The sequence below is a fragment of the Rutilus rutilus genome (assembly GCF_951802725.1).
Source record: "Rutilus rutilus genome assembly, chromosome: 18".
In the NCBI taxonomy this organism is placed as follows: domain Eukaryota; kingdom Metazoa; phylum Chordata; class Actinopteri; order Cypriniformes; family Leuciscidae; genus Rutilus; species Rutilus rutilus.
In genome coordinates this window covers 19269203-19286134 of record NC_140231.1, presented here as the reverse complement: position 1 = coordinate 19286134, position 16932 = coordinate 19269203, and the positions used below count along the sequence as shown (strand labels likewise).

The window sequence follows — 16932 nt, the reverse complement described above, 5'->3', positions numbered from 1 at the left end:
TGGTTAGGGGCAGTGCAACATATGGAATGTCATTGGGGTGGCTCCAACCTGAGAAGGGGGCAACACCGGGCAGTGACAGCAGAGCGGACTCTGCCAAGGGAAAGACGGGCTCACCGCAGGGAGCTGGTAGTGGAAGAATACACATTTGGGATCATCGCAGAGATCACAACATATGGAACCCAGCCTAGCACAAGTTACACAAGCATACGAGCACTGACCTGGCGTCGGACACTCTGAAACGTCTGACTGCTGAAGGAGTACGGAGGAACTCTACAGGGTTCGCCTAAGTGGGGAACTCGACTAGAGCAAAAAGCGCACGTATCCGCTCCATGTGGAGGGGAGTGGCGCAGCAAACCGACACTAGAGCGGGAACTTCGGTGTTCCCGGCTGGTTGAAGCGAGCACACAGGAAGAAACCAGCTCAACACATAGGTTATAAAACCTAGCGAACGTGTTAGGTGTCACCCAGCCAGCAGCTTTACAGATATCTGTCAGCGAAGCGCCGCGTGCCAGCGCCCAGGAAGAAGCGACACTCCTAGTGGAGTGGGCTCTCAACCCGGGCGGGCAAGGCACGCCTTGGGCTTTGTAAGCCAAGGCGATGGCATCCACTATCCAGTGGGCCATCCTCTGCTTGGAGACAGCCTTTCCCTTCTGCTGGCCTCCGTAACAGACGAAGAGCTGGTCTGAGGTCCTGAAGCTTTGTGTTCTGTCCACGTATAGGCGTAGAGTGCAAACGGGACAGAGAAAAGCCAGGGCTGGGTCTGTCTCCTTCGAAGGAAGCGCTTGCAGGTTCACCACCTGGTCCCGGAAGGGATTGGTAGGAACCTTGGGTACGTATAAGGGCTGGGGTCTCAGGATCACGTGTGAGTTAGCCGGGCCGAATTCCAGGCACGATTCGTTGACCGAAAATGCATGCAGGTCCCCTACCCTCTTGATGGAAGCCAATGCAACCAGGAGTACTGTCTTACAGGACAGAATTTTTAACTCGGCTAATAGCAAAGGCTCAAAGGGTGGTCTCTGAAGAGCCGAAAAGACCAGAGACAAATCCTAAGAGGGTATAGAGAGTGGGCGAGGCGGATTTAGTCTCCTCGCCCTCCTCAGGAACCTGACGATCAGGTCGTGCTTTCCCGGCAACATACACTTTAAGGGTGGAGGGAGACAGCCTTCACTCCAACCCATCTTGCAGAAAGGAAAGCACAGCTTTGATCAAGCAAGTTTGGGGGTTCTCCTGGTGAGAAGAACACCACTCAACTAACAGGTTCCACTTCAACGCATAGAGGCGCCTCGTAGAGGGGTAGGTCACCTAGAACCTCCGTCCAGGGATCAGACATGGAGTTTCCGGGGCGGCAAACAGATCTACCTGTACGGTCCCGAAGCACCTCCATATCAGCTGGACCGTGTTTTGAAGCAGTGTTTTGAAGCGGCCCAGCGCAAGATGTACTGCTAACAACTTGAGGCAGTTGATGTGCCAATGCAGTTCCGTCCACAGACATAAAGCTGCATGCCCGTAGTACATGGCCCCCCAGCTGGTGGCAGAGGCATCCGTGGTGACCACAGAATGCCTGGACATTTGTTCTAACACCTGCCCGCAGGAATGAAGGGTCCGACCACAAGCTGAGAGTTTGGCACCAGTGCGGGGTAATTTGGACCCGGCACGAGCCGCTCTGCCACACCCATCTCGGGACTCGATCATGGAGCCAGTGTTGGCGCAGTCTCATATGAAGCAATCTGAGCAGCGTTACCACGGCTGCAGATGCCATATGCCCCAGGTGCATCTGAAAAAGTTTCAGTGGTGCCGCTGTTCTGCGTCTGAGCGAGCTCACGCAGTTCAACACTGAATGGACACAGGCCTCTGTGAGGTACACAGCGTACCTCACGCTGTACAGCGTACCTCATGTTGATCGAGTCCAACTCCATACCGAGAAAAGAGATCCTCTGCCCTGGGGTGAGTTTGCTCTTTTCCCAGTTGACCCGAAGCCCTAGGTGGCTGAGGTGACTGAGCACTATGTCGCTGTGTTCGCACAACTGCTCTCTCGACTGGGCCAGGATGAACCAGTCGTCGAGGTAGTTGAGAATGCGAACACCACGCTCGCACATGGGAGCAATGGCCACCTCCGCAACTTTCGTGAAGACACAGGGCGACAGGGCCAGCCCGAAGGGTAAGACTTTATACTGATATGCCCGTCTCTCGAACGCAAAGCGAAGAAACGGTATGTGTCGAGGGAGAATCGAGACATGAAAGTACACGTCCTTCAGGTCGATTGCTGCAAACCAATCTTGGGGACGGATGCCCTTTATAATGGGTTTTGCATAAGCATCTTGAACAGCAGCCTGTAAAGGGACCGGTTCAGGACACGCAGGTCCAAGATTGGTCGTAAACCACCGCCTTTGTTGGGTACAATGAAGTACGGGCTGTAGAAGCCAGGGGCCAGTGGCGGCACAAAAAGAAAAGGAAACAAAAGATTCTCCGCCCGGCCCTCCGCCAGGAGAAGGAGCAGCGCGTTCACCATCTCCTGAAGAGCAGTCTGATCCACCTCTGGGTCGCCCCTCTTAGGGTCATTTGCACCTCCGCTCGCCTCCTGGTTTGGCAGCGGCCTGGATGGGCAGGGACGACTTCCTGCGGCTTGCTCCACGCTGAGGCCTGGGTGATGGCTGCTGCGCTGGCTTAGCGGGAGCAGAGGACGCCGCAGGAGGTCAACCTCGGCGACAAGCAGACGGAGGGTCTGCGGCCGGGTGGAGGCAGCAGCGGTCCACTGTGGCAGGATGTGCCAGACGGCCTCAGTCTGCTTCGCGACCGCATTGCCAAATAACCCAACTTGGGAAAGAGGGGCATCCAGGAACTGATATTTATCGGTGTCCCTCATATCCGCCAGGTTGAGCAAAAAGTGTGCGGAGGGCAAGGTTAGTTGCCGCACAGAGCTCCCGGAGGAATGCCATGGCATGGAGGGCGGAAGCAGCCTGTCAACAGGCTCTGTAAGCCTTCACCGTCTGACCGGACAAAAACGTACAAGCCTTGGACAGGAGGCGTGGATTACCCCGCCAGGAGGAAACGGACGCTGGACACAGTTGCATCGCAATGGCACGCCCCACCGGCGGGACATCCACACACCCCTTAGCTGCTTCGCTATCGAGGGTGGTGGGGAGGGAGGAGTCACTAGAACGGCTTCTGGCACTACACGGCGCCGTCCACGTCCACGTCCAGGACATAGTGGAGGGTTCCGTGCAAGTCTGACCTTCTCGGTGGGCCGAGAAAGCATAGCCCATTCTGGATCGGACTCGGGCAACGCTACACTCCCCGAAGGGGGTAACGCAGCTGAATCCTCATCTCCAGAGGACTGAAGCTCCCCCTCCGATATCTGGTCGTCAGGTGGAGCTCCAAAGGTCGTCTATGAGAAGGACGAGCACGCTCCTTTAGAGGCTCCAACGGCGGCAGCGTTTGTGAGGCGTGAGGGACCCACAGAGATTGCCTTGGCGAGGAAGCCCTCACGGTAATCCTCAGATCACCCTGGCTAAGTGCCGAAGTAGGCCTATTCTGAGGTCCAGAATAGGCACTAGATCGGGGGATAGGCGATGGGACTGTACCTCCCTTGAGGTAAGCGAGTCTCGATCTCAACGCTGCCAAAGTCATATTTCCACAATGGGAACAGGAACTATTCACAAAGGTTGCCTCAGCGTGCTGAATGCCCAAACACGACAGGCAGCTATTGTGGCCGTCTGCTGGCGCCAGGGAACGACCGCATCCAGAAACGCACTCTTTTTGTGAAAGAAAAAATGCTCTTTGTGAACTCTCACATTGCTGAGGCACCCAGGGAATGGCCGCTGTGTACTGTGTACACTGATGGTAAACGCCCACTGAACCGACACAAGCTCTCTTACTGTAAAAACTGCAGTTGTTTGAACAAAGAAATGTTCGCGGCCACTCGCTGCTCACGCCGTCACACCAACACTGTCTGTAGAGTTTTCAACGAACAACAGCAGTCTGCAGATTCAGAGATGAACAGAAAGCTCGGCTCCGAAGTGAAAGACAATGAGTGCGTACGCCCACTTCCTGTTTATACCCGCATTGTGGGACGGGGCGCGTGGCGCGATTCACGCACGCCAACGTTCATTGGCTCGTTCTGTAGAAGATGATAGGGCTCCCTGAAGTGATCCCAATTACGTCGTCACGTCGACGTAACCTTGAGCGTGAGCGACTGATAGGGAACTGAAGGAAGACCTTTCAGTGTGAAGTTTACTATAGTTTTTAATATGCTGCTTATTGTCTGATGAAATGCTACAAAATGCCTGTGTCATTTCATTACATTTGATTAGCATAGTAACTTGTATAGTTGCTCTGTGATGCTGAAAACTCTACACCATGAGCCCTATGCATGCATAGTGTAGTAGACAACATTATAGATGACACAAATTTTAAACACGCAGTGCATACAGTGTTTAGATATTCATTTAATAATATTGCAACATTTCACGGCTCAATAAACGCACAAGGCCATAACACGATTTTGATTTTAAATTGATTTATTGTACAGTCCTAATGAAGAGAACATTTTCCTGGTAACTTGTATGTAAACACTTGTTTTCAGTTCAGCTCCAACGGTAATAGCAGAATTCTTTCACTTACCAAACACACTGAGTGTGACTTCATCACTCTTCTCTCCAGCCTTGTTTCTAGCGATGCACTGGTAATCTCCTTCATCAAGCTTATTGACATCTTTGATGGTCAACTCTGACCCATCTTCATTCAGACTGTACTTCTCATTGGATTCTAGCACGATATTACCTCTGCAGGACAGAGAGAGAGTGAGAGACAGAAAGAAAGAGAGGATAGGTTTACTGTTTGGCCTTCGAGCTGTTACTTGCTCAAAGTCATGAATACATGATGCCGCATCTCCACATACACCAGAAAATACAGAGAGAAAGTGTGCCTGCCCATGAAATTGATTCTTCATCCTGCAGTGCACAGCTTCTCATGATGCTGATAGTCCAGGAAGAAGCTAGGAAAATATAAGCAGATCTGCTTTGTCATCTTCTGTTTCTTGACACGTCCCTGTCTCGGAGCCAATATAAAAGCTGTAAATAATGTCTGATGGGCTTTTTTATTTGGAAGAATGCTGTATGCAATGTTTCCCTGTGACACTAAATCAGTCATGCAAAGTTTGGATCCAAATACCTGTTCTTTTTGCTTGTAACAGCAGCAATTGAGCGACATTTTCAAATGGCCCCCGAATGACAGCACTGTCAGTGAAGGAGTTGAAATATATGAGGTTGTGGTGAGCGCTCTTATCCCTCCTTCTTCCGAGGCGAAGCTCAGACCTGATGCAATCTTGTCCTCTCATTCCCGCACCAGTCACGACTTGGTTAAAGAAGTCACTGGAGTTTTGAGTTAAGACATACTGAAAGCTGCCAGCTGCCTTAGCTGCCACGGCTAACGGCAGCTGAAAGGATGAAATGGTGCCTCTGCCATTCACAGCACTTTTAGTTTACAAGCTCCAATAACTCTGATCCCTCTCCCACCCTGGATTCAGGGAAAAGCTTAGCTTTCAATACAGAGATTTGGCTGAACTTTTTCGGTGCTGTTTTGGCACAGACAGATAAAGGGGCTGCTAAAATGGAGTGGGTGAGAAATGACACGTACCGTACCCACGTGACAGTGGGTTCTGGGTAGCCATCTGCGTAACAGGCCAACGTCACGGCCTGGTTGATGTCTGCAGTGGCATTAAGCTCAGTGTAGCGGGTCCTGATACTTGGCAAAACTGGGAGAAAACGAGAAAGGTGAAAAGAACATTCTGGTAAATACTGACTTAAAAGATATAGATGACCTAAAATTGACAAAAACATGCTTCTTTTTTTCTGGTGGAGCTCATTTCCCTTTAATGTGGAGCTCCATCCAAAATAAATCCAATAATCCAAATAAACCTGGCATTGTATAGTATGAATATTGTTGGCTCCTTGACGAATTGCTCTGTTTCTTTGGTTGCTTTGGATAAAAGAGTACTCTGCTTTTATAAACTGTACATAAACTATAAATATATAACAAATGATAACGTTTTCTGAAGCAAGTCATCACTAAATAACAAAGTAAAATTTCAGTATGTCACGTAAAGTGATTGGTTGGCTTTAGAACTCTTGGAATACAGTGCATTTAGACTACTTAAAATAGTAGCTTTTTGTAAATTTTGGAGCTTTTTTTTCCCCTAGTACTGCTATTATGGAGATCCTTTAAAGATTTCTGAAACATTCTTCATGTATGTTCCCGAGACAAAACAACAGTGTATGGGCTCAGCACAACTTGAAGGAGATACAATTACAGATTTTTCTGTTTGTTTTCTAGAAAAAAATATATCTAAAAATCGTATAAAATAAATGTACTTAAGCAAAATAAGATTATAATCAATGGAAAAATATTGAATTAAGTTTATTTTTTTTTAAATGTTGTATTGTTTTCTTCTTTTTTTTTAGGCATACATTTTTCACTTAATTAATTTATTTACTATGTACTGCTTTCAAATGCAACTGCCAAAGCAGAACCGTCCAATTGGTGTAAATGTGTATAGACTCTCTGCTCCCGTGTCCATGTGAGGTAAAAGAGCAGGTGGCTCTGAGATTGAGTCCTCACCATTGACAATGACCTTAATGACCCTAAGGTCGATTTCTCCTCGGGCCATGATGCGGCCCTCGCAGGTGTAGTCACCCTCATCTGTCTTTTTGATGCCGCGGATCTGGAGGTGGTTGTTGTTTAAGACCTTGAAACGGACTGTAGGTGTGAGATGGAAACAGAGAGAGGAAAAAGTGAGAGAGGAAGCAAAATGAGACTGTAATTACTCTTGAGTAAGATAAGGAGACCATGTTAACGAGCCTCTCATTACATGCTGGGCAGCAAAATGACTCGCTGCACATCTTCCCCCACATAAAATCATCTTTATGGGCTTTTCTGCAGTGCTATCTGTATTCAAGACCCAAAGTAAAGGTGCATATAATATTTCAACTCCGTGGAGACTAAAAAGTACTGATATATTAAAAATGATGAAAAACACAAATTCAGCAAGATAAAGCACAGCTTTCTAGCATAGATATGTTGTAAATTGAATACTTGTTTACTATTTAGTGCACACTACACAGTATACTGTGGACAATGCCCACTTTTTTGGTTTTAAATATTATACTGCAGTAATAGTAAGAGTAGTGTGTTACATAGATAGAATGTTTTGTGTTATACTTCATCCGAACTACAAGGAACATCAGTCAAACAAAAGAGGAGCACAGAAGAGGTTAACGAGAGAAATGTGGACAATGTGTTATTTACATAGAGCAGTCTGGTTTTCAAGCTCCGCTACAATTAGTGGTTTTGCAGTGAAAAGTGAAAAGAGGCCTGTGAGTTCACGTCTCACAGCAGAGAACTGCGGTCACCGTTTCTTCCAGCGGTCTCTGAGGGAGGAGCCCTCAGAGGTTAAAATAGTTTCATCCAAATGAGGCTTGACTCGACAAACAAAACAGTGCAGATGAAAACAACATCAAACTTTGAGTTCTTGAGTTCTCTCAGTAAAAATTAATTATCGCTTTATTGTCACAGTGCTAAGAGAACTCACACATGTTTTTTGACAGGAAATATGAAAGTTAGGATGGGAGATCCTTAAAAACGTCAGATACATGAAGATAGAGAAATATTAGGGTGACATAAGGGGAATGAAAGAGAGAGAGAAAGAGATCTGCTTGTGGTACTGTACATCTTACCATCAGTCTCAGGCTGGATTCTTGTCTTTTTATACTTCCAGATGATAGATGGGGGTGGAGAGCTGATGACGTCACAGATGATGTCAGCATCATCCCCCTCGTTGAACTCTTGAGGCGATGGTGCGTTTTGGAAAGTGAGTTTCTCTGAAAAAGACATTTGAAATGCACTTCATAGATCATCCTTGAAGCCACTATTACAAAAACCCTTTTCTTAATCACTATTTTTGTCTTGTTTTTTAGTAAAAGCTTGAAAAGAAAAGATGCATAAGATATAAAGATTGGTTTCAGGAAGGAAATGTGCATACCTAGTTTTAAGGTTTATTCCTGGTTTTAAAAAGAAACTTAATTAATAAAGATAAATTCTCTGAAATATATTATTTTGAGTATGTTTACAAATTTTAATGGAAACCTAGACAAAATAATATGACAAACATTTTTTGCATCGCAAAGAAAAGTAAACTATCCATGAAAAACTTTTTTTTTTTTACTTAAATAATTAACTAAAAACAATATTTACAATAAATAACATTTATAGAATATTTCAATTAACAAGATATATTTATAAATACATGTTTATATATTTTGTTACATACATTTTTAATAATTAAATGTCATTTTTAATAATTAAATGTCATTTTTAATAATTAAACAATTATATTTATATACATTTTATTATAGTAATTAAATGAGATAATTTGCCAAAAACAGAATACAGACGAAAACACAGTAGCTACAGAAGGATTAACTCATTTTTATGAAGCTTCAAACATTATGGGCATATAAAACATATTTCAGCATCGGTCAAGACTCTTCCAAGCAAAAGCAAATAGCAATCCTCAGTTTTGATCGTCTTTATACCACATGCGTGGTTGATGTGAAATTGACGTGTAGCAACTTTATGCTTTCATTATTGGTGTACTGTTGTTTCATTATTAAATATTGTTAGCCTGGCTAACGTCAGACCTCGTCTCATTGAGACGTGGTCTGGGAACCACATGTTCATTTTCTCGTATTTGAGGCGTGGTTTACGAATGCCCAGAGCCGTTTATTGGGTGCTACGAATGTCTATCAAATGCGCCTGTACGTAGCTTATAACCAATCGTTTCAATTATACCAGATGACGTATGTAGAGCGACAGAAATTCGACGAGGAAGAAGACGATGGGTGAGATATTTATGTGTACACGATGGCGTTCAGCGACTATTGCCGTTTGTGCAAGACAAACATGAGTGTAGAAGGTATATCCATAGATATAAACAAACTGCTTCGGTGTGTCGCATAGACGTCGTCATCGTCTTGCTGCTCCCTCCCCGTTCTGTGATTGGTCCCCTCGCTGAGGCGAAAATCTGGTCCATGGAATCCAGGCTGCCTAGCAGCGTGAATAAAATCGCGCTGCGCGCAAGGCAGCTTGGGGAAACCCAGGCTAAAATATTGTTGTAAATGTCAGAAGATTTATTGTCTTTAGGGGGTGCTGATGAGTCCAGTACTATTTGATTCCTTATCTCTCACGATTCCATGTGACCTCTTGAAATGAAAACACAAACATTTTACTTACGGAAAATTTTTACGATGACAGTGCCCTGAGACTCCTTGTCCCCGCTTTTGGCCACACACTTGTACATGCCTGCATGGTCGATGTTAGCATTGTAGATTGTGAGTGTCGACGAGGACTCGTCACTTTTGCTGACGCTGATGTCTAGTCTCCCTGGCACAAGCTTCTCCCCATTGGGTGCAAACCAGTCTATTTCCTTAGCATCTCCAACAACTGAAACCAGAGACAGATAGAGAGAAGACACTGTGACCGACCGTCAGCTCATCAGCTGCGAGGCAAACTGCACTTTTGCCTTAAATGCATTTAAACGGCCTGTCTACTCAATTAATCTTAATCTGTGTGGCATTAGTGTATGCAAAATCCATCCTCCACAAAACAGATCATTTGACTCAAGAACAGAGTTGGACAATACAGCTAAAATCACATTATTATATTACATTTCCATATTTTGCATGCATTATATGTTTTAGAATGATATTTAATCATTAACATGCACAAATATAACAAAACACTTTCTTAAAACAAATGTACCTACTTACTCTACAACATGTTCATATATCTGTTACATTGAATATTTTAAAATGTCATATATTTAACATGATTTTACAATGAATTTAACATTTGAATATATGAATAAATCACACAGTTATCGTTGAATCACTAATTTTGAATCTATTCACTGACAGACAGTTTGAATCAAACTCCCCAATCATGAATCATGCTCTTTAGAAATAAAAAGCACAATAAAAATGTCAACATTAATGATGTTGCTTAATTTGATATCTCCAACAAAAATATTTATAATATATTCACAATGTTTGATATATCATCCAGTGCTACTGAAGGACACACTCTAGATGGTTAATGTGCAGTGAACTATTTAACAAATCTTATGAAAACACATAAATAATACAACCAAAAATAATATAGCTGTAAATAAGTCAAATTTACTTTTTTTCGCCCTCTGAATATTTCAGGTGTTCCTCATTTATAATAGAAGTTGTTTTAGCTTTTCATCTACCATCATTCCTTAACATTACATTTCGCTCTGTACCGCAAATCAAGGACTAAAATTCACAAATTGATTCACTGCAAAAGTCAGACAGGTCAATGAATGTATCTGCTGTAAATAAGCACATCAAAGCTTTAGTCAACCTTGCCCAGGCACCAATCAGAACGAAAGGGCTTGTTTAAATGCATTGAACAAAGCAGTGAAGGCAGGTTTGAAATCAAAAGCACTTCATGAAGGTTAAATGTGACGTGACCCCCGATATGTTTCATCACAGGAGGGTCATCCTCCTACCTTCACACAAAAAGAATTTGGACTCTCCCACGCTGATCTCTCCCTGGGCCGGAGTGATATCCACTTGCAAAGCAGCTGGGGAGGCAGAGAGACAGAGAGAATATATATTTCAGAAATAACCCACATACTATACACCAATCACACAAGGGATGTGCAAAACTATGGATTTTTAAAATCAACTAGTTGCCTGAATTATTAATCAAAAATGCTTTGTTATCATTTCATCAGATGTTCAACATCAATAAATGTATAATGCATTTTTGAGCAGAAGTTTGAAACCAGAACTTGAAAAATGTACACAACAATTCAAAAGTTTGGGGTCGGTATGATTTTTATGTTTTTGAAAGAAGTCTCTTATGCACACCAAAGCTGCATTTATTTGATCAAAAATACAGCAAAACAGTAATTTATTTTTAATTTTTAATTAATACATTTTAGCAGCCTTTACTTCAATGTCACCTGATTTGGTGCTCCAGAAACATATTACCAATTTTTTACATTATTACCAATTTTGAAAACAATTGTGCTTCTCAATATTTTTGTGGAAAATGACATGTTGTTTTAGGATTCCTTGATGAATAGAAAGTTCAACAGCATTTATTTGAAATAGAAATCTTTTGCAACATTATTAATGCCTCTATGGTCACTTTTGATCAATGTAATGTGTCCTTACTGAATAGACGTATTAATTTCTTTCAAATAATAATAATAACTATAATGATAAAATTGGTAACACTTTAGTTTAGGGTCCAATTCTCACCATTACTAGGATATTACTCACCATCTCGCATATTACTAGGATTTTAGCTTATAACTTATAAAGCACATATAAATGCCTTTTTCTGCATGACCTTATTGTACATACCTAATCCTATCCAATATCTAAACGTAACAACTACCTTACTAACTATTAATAAGCAGTAATTAGGAGTTTATTGAGGCAAAGGTCGTAGAATAGTTAGTTAATAGTGAGAATTGGACCCTAAACTAAAGTATGACCATGAAATCTTACTGGCCCCAAACTATTGAATGGTAGTGTATATTAACTATCAATTAAAATCCCCTGATATTCGGTCTATGAAACCTAGTGTAATTGGTGATCATTCATCATGACCCATTCTTAAATTATACCCATACACACTTGTACATGTTCCTCCTACACATCCTAACCGAAGTATTTCAGCAGAAAGCTTTTCTTTGTTATCTAATTACTAAGGTAGTTTACATAAAATCACACTTTCTGTCTTGAAAAAGCAGCAGCATATGCTGTACATCCCCAGTGACTGGGCCTGCCAACCAATTAAAACGCACTCCTGGGAAGGATGTTGTCAGTGGGTGTACGAGGAGCACAGGGCCGTGCATTTTTGGACCTGAAGATAACAACACGTCAATAGCGCTGGCTCTTTTCCAGCTCTGTTAATGTGGCAGGCGGAGAGGAGTATTTACCACGGTACAGAAATGGGTGCAGGGGGTGTTGGCATACAAGAGCAATGTGCAATAAACCGTAGCCATGGTAACCCCAAGAACTGTCACAAGCGCTTCTTGAAAAACCTCAGTGTTAGGCAGGCTAATGCTTGGACTAAATAGGGCTAGGGCTATGCACTATCAGAAATACGATGAATTATATAATAGGTCTCTCGCAAATTCGTTTTCCACCCACAATTACCTGGGGGTTCTGAACTACACTGATATTTCATAATGGTACCTTAAGCTTCAATTTTCCAGTTTAATGGAAAGCACTTGATGGAGCTCCCTGGACATTTCTTTTTCGTGTGCAGTTGGGGTCCGTAATGCGGTAAATTATGGCATATTAGTTTCCCGATATGAGTCTGATACATTTCATCTTCCTGTATCAACAGCGGTGAATGAGATGAGCCTAGACAGCAAGCAGCCGTTAGCTCCACGAGCGATAGATGCCATCACGTCGCAAGAAAAAGAGATGAAGGCAAACCGCTCTCTCATCTCAAGTGAAACTGTACCTGCCGACAAACAACATCTGATTGTTTCTTGTCAGAAGAATCACTGCAGGCATGCGGCACCATTGAGCTTGTCAATCATAAACACTAATCTATCAAGAAATTGGAAGAATGTATTGTTTCCTGATGTTTGGAACAAGAGAGGAATTGACCAAGAACTAAACCACACGAGATCGATCTGAACAGTAGCATTCTGCAACACAGAGCTCGCTTATACCCACTGCGATCATGGGTAATTAGAAAAATGTTGCATTTAATAAATCAGATTTTACCCAAAGTGCTCTACATCTGATTCTTCTACCCTGCTAAAAGTCCAGGAAGACTTTTTAATTTACATTGAGCAATACGACTTAATTAACTAAGATACATTTAGAGTGGGTGATTTTTTTTTAAATCTGCAGCCTACACTATCAACAGCAATGTTCTATAATTACATTATTTTACTTATTATTCATAATTTAATGTGAATTATGACTACTAATAAATATAAATAATAAATTCTTATGAATAATAAGTACAATAAATACAATTATTTAAGTAAATGTAATTATAGCAAGAACATACACAACCTTTATTGACATTGAAACTCTTCACAAGTAAGTTTTTTTAATCAATAGAAATGCTTCAAAAATCCTAAATGCAATGAAGCAAGAGAATGTATGTTTATAAAAGCATAAGGCAGCACAACTGCAAATGTTTTCAACATGTTTCTTGAGCACAAAGTCAGCATACCAGAATGCTTTCTGAAGGATCATCTGACACCGAAGACTGAAAATTCAGCTTTGCCGTCACAGGAATAAAGTACAAATGTAGCATTAGAAAACATTACTTTAAATTAATCAAAGTGAGTATATTTTGCAATATTACCATTTTACTGTATTTTGATAATAAAAATGCAGCCTTGGTGAGCATCTTTCAAAAACATTTAAAAACTGGCTCTAAACATTTAAAGTGTATATGTGTATTACATTTATATTTAATATGTCAGGCTTTAAATGAAATGAGGGTATTTCAGTAGTAGAACAAGGACAATGCAAACATCTGCCAACCTCGACAACCGTGAACACAGACCTACAGACCAGTATTTCATCATCATGCTCCGAGATAGAAAGTGTCATGTGTGGTTGTGTGAATATTTGCTCTAGTATCTGCAGTCAAGCAAAGACCATCCCTATTTGTTTGTGTCTGTATATGAAATGCACCTAGAGATATTCGCTGACATTAAAGTACTGTGGGAGGAAACAGTGGTTCTGTCTTGTTTGCTCAAAATGAATTTCCAGACAGTGCACTTACACTTTCAGCACATATTGTAAAAGGAAAAATATCTCCAAAACCAAATCAATTAAGTGCGTGCATGCAGTACCCCAGCTATATTAGTTGGTCCTTGAGATTGAAAAGTCTCTGTATCTACTTAATCTGAGTAAAACACTGTAATCCAATACCTTATCGATGTATTGTGTAAAAAGTACAAAAGCAGAAATAAATAAATAAAATTGTGCAGGAGGAAAAAGGCCAACATATTTAAATTTGCCTATGATTTAAGTTGTTTGTTCACTGAAAGCATTTCCGCTTAAGAAATAGTCCAATTTCCACTCAAAAACACTAGAGCGCCTTGAACAACTCAACAAAATAAATAAACGCAGACCATGAGAAATCCGGTACAGTGATGATATTGTTATTTGAACTTCTTTGACTTGGTAATGCAGTCTTGAGGCTGTATATTTAATGAAGCCAAATGTTTGGACTCCTTGTGTAGCGAGTGTCAATACAGCAAAAATGCAGCGCTGTGTCCTTGTTGGGAGCAAAAGGAAGGCAAATGAACACATAAAACACAATAGGACGGCAAATCGATAAGCCTAATTACAAAATAAATCTGAAACAGCTCAGCCTTATAGGTGGTAACTCGCTGTGTTGCCAGCACGATCCTCTAGCATGCTCCGTGCACTTTCACTCTTAATCTTCATGGATAACTCACTTAGCAAATCAGCATATCAACTCATCTCATCTCATATAGCATATTAACAATAAAAATGAAAACGAATTAGCCACCACATGAGGAGAGTGAGTTAATATTGCTAAACTGTCAGTATTTAGCTCTGGCCAACCAAGCTGTAAAGGTTTGACTGGTTAGCATGGCCCTGTCAAGCTACTGCCATTAAAATGAATGGGAATGCTAACAAATAGCTTTCTAGATGTACTATAGACCTTTCTGAGTCAAATAAAGAGCAACATTATAAAGCAATAAGAAGCAAGAAAGAGCTTTATTTTTCAAACTGTACTCCCAAAAAGCCTGAACATATCAAACGTAACATCTTGAATGTGGGTTATAGCTCTCTTACAATGCTATCTTTCAAATGAGAAATATATATGACTTTGTATATCTACATCCACCCCTATTTTCCCTTGACTTACGATCACATGTTTCTGGATGTCAAGTTTTCTATGAAATGTATGTATTAGTCTTTGACGGCTAATGAAAACAGCTCTGCATTTTCCCAAGTTCATTGATGTGTTACCAATCCATGTGTTTGTGTCTGACACAAAGCTACATCCTCTACATTAAATCACTATATTCATGCAAATACACAGCTGCAGCAATTCATCTCCGTACTCTGGCGAAACATGCCAGCAAACATGGTGTATTAATTCTTGTGTAACGGAGGCAGAGACACTGATGTTGGCAAAACACACGACTATTAATCACAGAGGCTTCACGAAGACTTGGAGGAGATGAGCTGCCCGCACGTTGACGTGTGCCTGATGTTGGGTGTCAACTCAGGGAGAGCTTACATTTCTGTGGGCCAGATTAAAGAGATTCTCCCACAGACAAACTTTCCTGACAGTAAGTTTATTTTTTACCATTCTGTATAAGGTGCTTTGAAATGCCACGTCAAGCGAGCTATGAAGAGAAGATGAAAGAGCATGGGCAAACTCCGATATGCACGATATCATTCCTTCTCAGCAGAATTAAGGCTAACTCAAACACATTCACACACATACACCTGGTACAAAGCATGGAGTTGCTGAGTTGAACCTAAAACACATTTCAAGACATGATTTTATATGACATGCCTCTATGTGAGGTGCATCTGAGATTCTGAATATGAATCTACTTCTCCATTCAGGTTTGTTCTCAGGTTGTCAGTGATTAATGATTTGGTAATATTCATAAACCTGTTAAGTGTCTGTTTTAGCCTCTACACATCCCATAGTATACATTTAGTTAAACACACAGCTCAATATGACAGCTACATAATCAAAATGAACCATTTCATCACATAAGATACCACCTGGAACAGAATGTGACTCTAGTCCAGTCCAGTCATAAACTAATGACTCTTTTAATGAATCATTCAAAATGACGAACAACTCAAGCATGACTGCTTTGACTCAGATCTGGTCTGTCAAATATTTCACTGAATGAACTCGCTGTATCAGCCAGAGCACTTACTGAATTATAAATTGTTCAAATGACAGATATGTATATGAGTTTTTATTTTTTGCAATAAATTATATAATCATATTAATCATTAAATTATATAACTGTTTCCTATTTTAATATATTTTATTTCATTATTCCTGCAATGAAAAGATAACTTTTCAGAATCATTACTCCAGTCTTCGGTGTCACATGATCTTTCAGAAATCATTCTATATGCTGACTTTGTGCTTAAGAAACATTTCGTATTATCAATGTTGAAAACAGTTGTGCTGATTAATATTTTTGTGGAAAGCGTGATGTATGTTTTTCAGGATTCTTTGATGAATAGAAAGTATTCTTTGAAGAAAAGAACAGCATTTATTATTTTTTGACACTATTTTAACATTTGTGTCTTTGCTGGATAAAATAATTAATTTCTTTTTGAAAAAATCGTTCTGACTCCAAACATTGTGAACGGTAATAAATTATATAATATTACATTATATGCATATCTTTCACAATCTGTTCCTTCCTGTGCTCATCCATGTCTGAGGATTTCTGTGATGGACTACATTTATTAGCATGTATTCCTTCTAATACAGTGAAGCTTGTGTGATTAATTTGAGGTTGGCAGTAAATGAAACAGAGAAACTCCATGGAGAACAGCTGCTTTCACTTCTTACCCAACCAGTCATTGAAGGAAACCAGTATCTCTAGGGTGGCATGTCAACTTTGAACTCTGAAAACTTCATGCACCACAATGTGGGGCCCTTTCACAAGTTACTATGGAAACTGGAGGGCCTGGGATACCCTCTAGGTGGAACTCTTCCAGTTGATGCCAACACAGAGGGCGTTCAGGGTGAGAGCAAGTTATTGGATGGCCTCATTACCGCTCTAATCATCCGGTCCGATTGCGCAGACTATTTCAGTTCCAGTATTTGTCTCAGTCT

The 16932-nt window shown here is 41.4% G+C and overlaps 1 protein-coding gene across 5 annotated transcripts in view; it reads right to left on the bottom strand.

Annotated features, from left to right (window-relative positions):
- The window catches only part of ncam1a (neural cell adhesion molecule 1a), a 243423-nt gene that overhangs the window by 72311 nt on the left and 154180 nt on the right, over positions 1–16932 (bottom strand). For all 5 annotated transcript variants that reach the window (XM_084387599.1, XM_084387600.1, XM_084387597.1 and 2 more), the window contains exons 2-7: positions 10586–10660; positions 9286–9495; positions 7731–7874; positions 6616–6753; positions 5635–5752; positions 4621–4781 (exon numbers count right to left, since the gene is read on the bottom strand). In XM_084387599.1, coding sequence (XP_084243725.1) covers positions 4621–4781; positions 5635–5752; positions 6616–6753; positions 7731–7874; positions 9286–9495; positions 10586–10660 — 846 coding nt within the window. The remainder of the gene's footprint in view (positions 1–4620; positions 4782–5634; positions 5753–6615; positions 6754–7730; positions 7875–9285; positions 9496–10585; positions 10661–16932) is intronic.